This window comes from Nipponia nippon, unplaced genomic scaffold (assembly GCF_047370975.1).
Source record: "Nipponia nippon isolate SJK-2023a ecotype South Korea unplaced genomic scaffold, ASM4737097v1 scaffold_15, whole genome shotgun sequence".
In the NCBI taxonomy this organism is placed as follows: domain Eukaryota; kingdom Metazoa; phylum Chordata; class Aves; order Pelecaniformes; family Threskiornithidae; genus Nipponia; species Nipponia nippon.
The window spans coordinates 1,426,998-1,435,670 of NW_028262331.1; the positions used below are offsets into that span (position 1 = coordinate 1,426,998).

An 8,673-nucleotide genomic window follows, 5' to 3' on the forward strand; every position below is an offset into this window, starting at 1 on the left:
TAATCTTCACAGTACCCCAATACCACATGTTGTTCTCATATTTATAGATAGGGAGGCTAAGACAGAGACACAAATCCTCACTGATGAACTTAAAAAAAATTAAAATTAAATAAAATAATAAGTCAAATGCTAAAAATCCCAAGTCTGTCTGCATTGTAACTCCCGCAAATTACTCTCACCTCTTTTGACAATTATTCTGCAAGCATTCATTTGAAAGGGTTCTTAATAAGTCTGATTTTGCTTAGGCACAGAAAACCTAAAGATAGTTTGGAAAAATGACTAACGTACTGTGCGTGCTCATGGGAACCATCACAGTGGTTTCTTAAGTGTTGTCAGGGAGCACATCTCGAACCTCTGCTCATTCCCAGTTGACCTGGATGAGTCTAAGGGATTCACAGAAGACCAATATTTTCGATTAAAGAACTTCAGAGAGAACTTTATAAAGATCTTAAAGGAAATACACAGATAAACCAAAACACACCTACAAGCACTGGAAGGGTTTAAAAGCCAAGATGAGAGAGAAAGGCCTTCCTGCAATATGAGAGGGTGGTGTATTTGGAAAATTGGTTTGGAAGCAATGAAAGGTAAGGGGGATTATTTAGAAATGTCCCAGCAGGGAGTGGTAAGACGGCTGGCGCAGGGGATCTCTGAGGTGGGGACTAGAGGGTTATGTCAAGGTAATAATCAGAGGCAAAGGAAGATTTCTGAGCTCAGCTGATCCTGGTGGAAAGCAAAAACATTACTTTGGCCAAGCATCTCATCTTTCCCATGTCTTCCCTGCAGTGCATGCCCAGAAGCAGAACAGACAGACCTGCGTACGGAAGAGCCTTATCTGCGCGTTTGCCATGGCCTTTATTATAAGCGTGATGTTGATTGCGGCCAACCAGATCCTGCGGAGCGGCATGGAGTAGCCTCTCGCCATGACACTGTGAACCAAACTGACCATGCATGCGCATGCCACCGGGTGAGCTTCCCCCGAACCGACTCTCACACGGCAAAGAGACAGAGGCAGGCAGATAAAGCACCATTCGACAAGGAGCCTGAGGCCAGCAGCGTAATGTGTCTTGTGAATCAACTACATCCTTTTGGCAGGGACATAAAAGGGCTGTCTTAATGCTTTAAAGGTTTTGTTTCCTAATGCAATAAAAAAAAAAATATACAGGAGTCCCGAATTATTGCTTCAAAACAGCAATGGTAACTTGGAAGAAACTTTCATCCAGCAGCCTGTTTTGCAGTTTTAAGGAGGCACAGCCTCATGACTTATTGCAGCAGGGCTGTCTTTTAACCTAGGGGCCGACTGACTATTCTGCGTAGCTCTCCGCTGGGCCCACATTCCCAGGAAGTTGATCGTAGCATTGCCACAAGCAAGTTCTGTTCGTTTTAGTTCATGTACTCCAGCTTCACTTTGTTTTTCCCTTATGACCATGCCTTTGAGTTTATGGCATTAGAGGGGAGCTAGAGCATCCTTGTACAGTATTTTCAGAGGAAAAAAGAGGAGAATTTGCCAGCATCATACAAAATTTCTATTTTTGCTTCGTAAATGCCACCTTTGACACAAGACTCTGGGGTAGCATGAGTCCGTTTGCCATTTTTTTTCCGACCGTGAATCAGGGCTTGAGAAGCACCACCCGTTTTCACACATGGGCATTTCTGAGATTTGTGCACAGTCTTCCAACCGACTCTGCAACCACCAGCGCCAGTTAAAACTCCCTCTATCTGGTCCTGTCTGCATATTCAACAAGATTTGCTTTCCAGCAGTTTCGCCCTTCTTCTATATTGGTCTTCAATAACCTTATCTGAGATCAAAATCATGAGGAAAGCTCAGAAAGAGCTTTCTTCCCCTCTCCTTGCCTGCACAAATTTTATTTATTTCATTTCTTACGCTCTGGTTGTAATCTGCAGTGAAACCTCCATGTCAGACACCTTCTCATGGGAGAGGTTATATTTTCACCTACTCGGTAGCATGTGGCTTTGACCAGCCAGCTGCTCCGGTCCCTTCCAGGAGCCGTACCACCACCACCATCCCATGGGCAGGCTCCAAAGAGGGTAAGCTGAAAAGCAGACTGCAACAAGAGAAGAAGGAATCAAACTAGAGCCTACCGCCATATGTTACATAGTGTGTCAGACTTTCAGATCCTGCAAGTGTTATTTTTCCTGGAAGAGATTTTAATGAGCAGCAAGGAGAAGAGATGGAGTGATGCAGAGTAGAGACACAACACATCCCGCAGAAAGCACAAGGACTGGGCGAGCCTGGAGCCAGGATTACATCAGAAAACATTTTTCCTTTTAAACTTTATGCCAATCCTTGCATTTACCTTCGGATGAACTGTGCACCTGTGTGTCACCCCAGGGCAGATCTGGTTTCCTTGCCCTCGTGGGAGAGGTTTCCCAGCCGGTCCTCATGGAGCCAGCGTGCGGAGCACTCCCAGGGAGGTCTACGGAGGCACCCGGGTATTGGAGTTGCGGTGGCTTCGTGGTGCCGGCTGGGCGAGCTCCAGAAACACCAAGGAACAGCGAGATCTTGCTCCTGTAAATGCAGATAATTGTTTCCTGTGTCACGAGAGGAGGCAGGATGGCTCCCCAAGGGACTGCAAACCACGAGCTTCCCTGATCCTACACAGCAGCCATTGGCTTAAGCCTGGATCTGTCCCAAAGACTCGTTTCAGGTCTTTCTTTGATTACAAGTTCTATTGATAACAGTTAACCTGTATTTTTTCGTAGCCTAATTTAAAAATCTGTTTCTCATTGTTCCGTCTCCCATCACCCCTTTAAACTGATGTCACCACTTTGGATTTTGCCTTTAGCTGTGTGTCTCAGTCACCCACCTCCATGTAGTTGCCATTTTCCTGGTGCCCCCCCCCCATCACCGAAGATGACAGCCATCTTTGCTCTGAGATGAGGTTGGGGTTTTTTTTTCTGCCTTTCACAAACACACACTTCTGTATTTCTGTTCTGCTGTGACTAATAGAGGTCAACTGCAAAATATTCCACAAAAAATTGTTATATCTCCCAGAAGATGGAGAGATTCATGTTTGCTGTAGGGCAGCAGCAGACTTCAAACCAAAAATGGAAAAATCTTAGGGAAGCTCTGAGCCTGAGATTCGCACCGCTGGGGAACGAAGGCGTGCTCCCAGCACTCGCTGCGCTGGACATTGCAGATAATGAGCTTTGAGATCATTTTAAGGAAATGGTCATCCACATTTTTAGGTCTCAGGGGCATGTGAAAAGATGGCAGCAGCAGCAAAAAGTCTAAATGTCACTTGCCAGTGAGTATTTAAGTATATAATATTATATATTGAGTATATAATACTTATTTTTTCCCCCAGCACTGTGCTGGAGTGAACATGGGCAGCACGGGCAGATGGAGATGGAGCAGATAGGTGGGCACCAACCCACCAGCCCTGCTCAGCAACACCAGAAACATGGGGCAGAGTGGTGCCTCTTTGCTGAGCCCAGAAACACAAGCTAAAACACACAGACCAGGCATTTTTCCATGTACTTCTCATTTGTCTGACAGCTAATACCAGGCAGATTCCAATTATAACAGCTACCTTACGGATGAGATGATTTTTTGCATTCCTTTAAGGTTTCTGGAAGGCTCCATAATTTCTACATGCATGCTCCACAAAAACCTCTGTAAATACAGTCATTTTTCAGTATAATTCCTCACCTCGAAGCTCCATTTGTAAAACCAAACCTATAATTAATATATCAGTAAAAGCCATAGCCTGGTGTCAGTAGAGTTCATTGCAAAACTCCCCACTGATTTTACTGGGTACAGGATTTGGGGGGTTTTGGTGTTAGCTTTTTCTGTAAGGAACCCAATTTATCCATTATGAATCAATATATCGTGTCTTGCCAGAGGTCTCCTTTTCCTTCCTAGAGCAGCCTTTCTCCATCTAAAGGCGTCTTGAAGAGTTCCCTTCTTTAATCTGTCAGGCTCTTCGGGTAGCTAGTGGCAATGCAGGATGGATCAGGCCAAGCCATTTCATCCTTTCCTCTCCCCACAACCTTTCTACCAACACCTTCCCATCCTTCCTAGCCAGCAGCACTGGACTTGTGTCTCTTACCTACCTCCCTGGCTCCATTTATGTAACGTCCATTTATCTTCTTTCTTTTTTTCTTCTACACAAGAAGGAAAAAAAAAAAGGGCTTTTTATTGCTTTTACAGACAGTAGGTAAAAATAGAGCAGTAAAATTTTGATTGGAACCTGATGGCAAAAGCTTAGGGGGAAGAAAGTAGAAGAATCAAAGAAATAAAAATAAAAAACCCCACATCCCATACTTTAAGAAAAAAAAAAAAAAACTATTTAAGTGCTAATTAACATACTTTAAAAAATACCCAGACTGCAGCAGTGCTAGGTAGAGCTGTCAGAAAAAGCACTAAACTTATGCTCTTGCCAGTTACATGAGAATTTAAGTGTCTTTTCAGCACTGCAATTCTGTACAAAAAGGATATTGCTATGGCAACCCTCGCTGTTCGTGACATGTGTGCCACCGTGTCGGAGCAACACGCAGCAATTGCAGACGCACTCCCAGCCAAACCAAGGATGGACAAACAGCTCCAAGCAGCTGGGGACAGCAGTTCATCTCATGGATTAGCAAATTATTAGCAAATTGTGAGCACCCCAACGGCAACTCTGTTGGCTTAGCCACAGAAAAAAGTGTGCAATTAAACAGATTGACATGCAGGGAAGGCTTCAAGATGGACATGATTATTTTCGCTTGAGAGAGGATTTGGGTTGGTTTGGGAGCAAGTGAAATCAATGCAGCATAAATGCTGCTCAACACAGGCTGTCCTGTGTGCTTGTCAAGGACACTTTGGGCAGGTCCTTCATGTAGGCATTGATCTCTTATGGGAAGGATTGGGGTTACTGCTCCTGCAAGTCACCAGGCTTCATCGCTGATAACCGTTGACTTTGACTTTAACCACTGGCTTTAACTTTGAAGGCACATCCTGATTTGCTGCTCCTGGAGAAGCCATCGGAGGGAATGGCAGGCACGCGGCACACTGAAATACTTTGGAGGCCATGGAGAAGTGAATTCCAGCAAAAGCTGCTGAAGGAACTTTGCTTACCTGTCAGATCCAAAGCCACACCATAAGGTCAGCCATGAAGAAAACCACAGCTGAGGAGTTACCAGGCAGCACAAGTGCATCATGTTGGTGGCAGTGGCCCTGGGGAGCAAGCTCCTGCCCGTGACAGGCTGTGCCACCTAAGGACTTCATTGGGGCCTGACCCTCTCAACAAGTCCACCACTGAGAAGTAATTTCTAATCAGAAGCAATATCAACAGTAATTTAAAGAATTAAACAGGGTGGGCAACTGGGAAAACTTGGGGGTTTTTTAGGGAGAATTTGGTCCTCATGGTGTTGGAGGACATATAGAATAAAAGAGAGTTGAAAAAGAAAAAGTAATTCTTTTTCATGTTTGATGGGTACCCACAAATATGCCAGTTACAGTTAGCAGACACCCTGTCCTGGTGAATGTGCTCACAGACCCCCCCCCCCAGGACACCCGTAAGCAGAAGGGTGGGAGGTGGTAGGAGACCCAGCTACCCGCCCCTGCTCCCAGATGAGCTAGAGCTGAATATTTGGGTATCATCTGGTGATTTGGAGAGATTTCATATGGACTATTCAGTGGTTATTGGGAGCTCCCATGTTGGATATGGTGCACTGGTAGGGCTGGACATTGGTTGCTTTACATGGGAGACTTCATATACATATATACCCACCTTTTTTAAGCTGGGGCCAAGTAAATGGGGTTTTTTTGGTCCTTTTCCTATAAGAAATAAGATAGCAAGCAAGCAAATCAAGAAAAGACAGAAAGCATTCCCAAGGATGCTACTCTGGATGGCTGAAGTCTGTCTGACAGACTTGGGTGAGCAAAGTACCTACTGGCAAACGCTTTTTTCCATGCAAAGCATAGGAATATTCTTGCACAAAAAAAAAATGTGTTGCATCTTTCTGCCTGCTGCAGAAGACCAAAACATCTCCTGGAACACCCAGAGGACTGTGATGGCCGTCCAAGGTCCAGTGCTGGCTCTGCTCAAGGTGACACACTGCTTTGCGAGGTGCCTGGTACAAGGAGACTCTCAGCTTTTTCCATGAAAGACTCTCTCCCCCCACACCGCACGCACGTGCACAGAGCGAGCAGTGCTGCAAAGGGCTGTCATCGCACAAAAGCAAGAGGTGCACAGTCCCCAGTCAGACTTAGATCTGCGAGGAGAGAAGCAGTAGGAGGAATACATTAAGATCACTAAGAATGAAGTTCCCTATTTTATCCACCCGTGTAATAAATTATTTAGTTTCTGCTTTATGGATGATTATTTGAAAGAAGAAAAACCAACCCTTCTAAAATGAGAATCTGATTAAGTATATTTTTTCTTGGCTCTGAATCATGCTTAGATTCCACAGATGAAGACGTACAGAACTTGCTGGTTTTCAATCTATTATTTTACTGTACTGTGTTCTGACAGTGCAATTACATTTCCCTGGCATCACTTAAAACCTATTACTTTCCCAGGAATTTAATACAGAAAAACAAAAGGCTCACAACATTTTCATCTCTATATATTGTCGGTTGTTATCAGGGCTGGATCTTGTTTTTCTCCAGTTCAAGTAGGGCATTTTAGGCAGCTCTAGGAACTGTAGAAGCTTCACCAAGAGTAAGATAGACATAAATTCTGACAAAAACATTTTAACTGGAAGAGTACTCCACTCCTACCTCTCCAGTGGCAAAAGTCTGAAAAACTGCCTTGATTTGGCATCCTCACTAGGAAAGAATTTCAGCCCCAGCAGCAAGGAGAAGGAGGAGTAAAGAGAAAAAGGAAATCCTCTGGATCTAAAGATTGGTACTTGACAATTTGATGATGAAAATATCATAGGATTTTTTAAATTTTCTGTCAAGACAGACCAAAATACTTTGTAGCCTTGAAGAGCACTGAAATTGCCATTTTCCAACCAATTATTTTCTACAGCTGTTCATGACCAGTCTTTGCCAGCATCATGAATAAGCAGCTTCAAACACTGCTATTTTTACAATGTTTTAGGTGAGATCCATATTATAACTTTCCTTTATCAGCTGGTCTTCTGTCTTCATCAGCCAACAAGTAGATATTTGACTATCCCATATGAAGCTATTGAGCTTGGCCTAGTAGCTACCCTTCTGGTCTTGCCAGCACTCAGACATGTCTTGTCTCTCTAGTGAGCAGTCCCACTAAACCCAAACCATACAGCCGATGTGTTTGCAGCATCAGGCCCTGGGGCTGCCATTTGACATCAGTCTTCAAATACATGCCTCTATATTCATATCGCACCAACCCAAGAATGGTATTGCATTTCCTACCATCTCTTTCAGAGGAGCCAAAGTTATTTCAGCTTCATGCAGCAGCTCTTGTTCTCTCAGATTTTAATTGTGGTGGAGGGGCAGAAGAGAGAAGAAGTTTCTCGCGGACTCCAGGGTAAATCAGAAGTAACTCATTAGAGTTAATTGGCTTAAACTGGAATAAACTCAGAATCCAGCCTGTTGCCATTTAATCCATACTAGGATCTAAGTAATCAATGCCTCCTGATTCATCTCTAGGAAGTTCTTCACTAATACATGCATCTCCTTTTTGTCATCATTTCATCCCTCACTGTTTTCAAGCCATTTACTGTTCATTGCTAAACTGACCATTTTTTGCTTGTTAACAAAAGACATGGCATTTTAATTAAAGAAAACAACTCACGAAGTCAGCAGCATAATGATAAAAAAAACCCACAAACAACTTTGTACAAAATACTGTAAATATTAATATAAATTAACTTGGCATGCAACTTAAATAAATCCTATGTTATTGCAAGTTACCCAAGTGTATAAAGACGTGTATAAAGGAAAACCGAATGCCATATGTATCGGCTGTTTCCTCTAACCAAACACTACTGTAAATATATAATCTGTATAAAAAGATTTTAATTTTACCATTATTTATGCAATAGAAATAAAGGTTTTTTTCTTTTGATGAGGGATGAAGTTTCTTTTTTTCCTCATTTTTAAGCAGTCATTGATATTTATTCATGCCCAAGTACAAGAGCAAAAGCTAGATTTGCATAAGATATTAGGACAGAGACCCTTTCTTCCTTCTGAGGGATAAATGAACATTTGGGGTTTTCATTTTACTTTGAAAATAGATTTACATATTTTAAAGCCTGTTACTACAGAAAGAGCTCCTGGCTGAATAGATGCCTTGGCTGTTCAGAGTTGGGATCAATGCTTCGAGAGCAACACAGATGCACAGGACTTGTTCGCATGCCAAAGAAAGGGATTGAACTTCTCCTCTGGAAGTGGAAGTCAAAGCCACAACTGGTGTGGTTGGTGGGCACCACACGCAGATCTCGGAGAGAACGTCAGACCATGCCATGTGCTCTTTTATGGCACTTGCTTAAAAACTCAAACCCCCTTTTTGTATACCTACCAGTGAGTCAGAGCCTGTTTCCTTGAGCTCAGATGGGCTTGGGTGCAGTGCCTTGCTGCTGAGAAGAGGATGCTGACCACAGGTTTTAAACCTGTCTCTTCTACAGCCAAGGCTCCATACCACGAGAGCTACTCTGTGAGGCTAAACTACACTCACGTGTCCTGAAGAGCAGCTGCCCCCTTAGCAAATCCAGATCTTTTCATTTCATTGTAGACCATAG

The 8,673-nt window shown here is 43.4% G+C and overlaps 1 protein-coding gene across 5 annotated transcripts in view; it reads left to right on the forward strand.

Moving 5' to 3' along the window:
* The window catches only part of CALN1 (calneuron 1), a 155,038-nt gene extending 147,128 nt beyond the window's left edge, over positions 1 to 7,910 (forward strand). For 4 of the 5 annotated variants that reach the window (XM_087751989.1, XM_087751992.1, XM_087751994.1 and 1 more), the window contains one exon: positions 784 to 7,910. In XM_087751989.1, coding sequence (XP_087608115.1) covers positions 784 to 911 — 128 coding nt within the window. In that variant the 3' untranslated portion in view covers positions 912 to 7,910. The remainder of the gene's footprint in view (positions 1 to 783) is intronic. The other variant, XM_087751990.1, reaches the window with a different exon arrangement.
* The last annotated feature ends 763 nt before the right edge of the window (positions 7,911 to 8,673 follow it).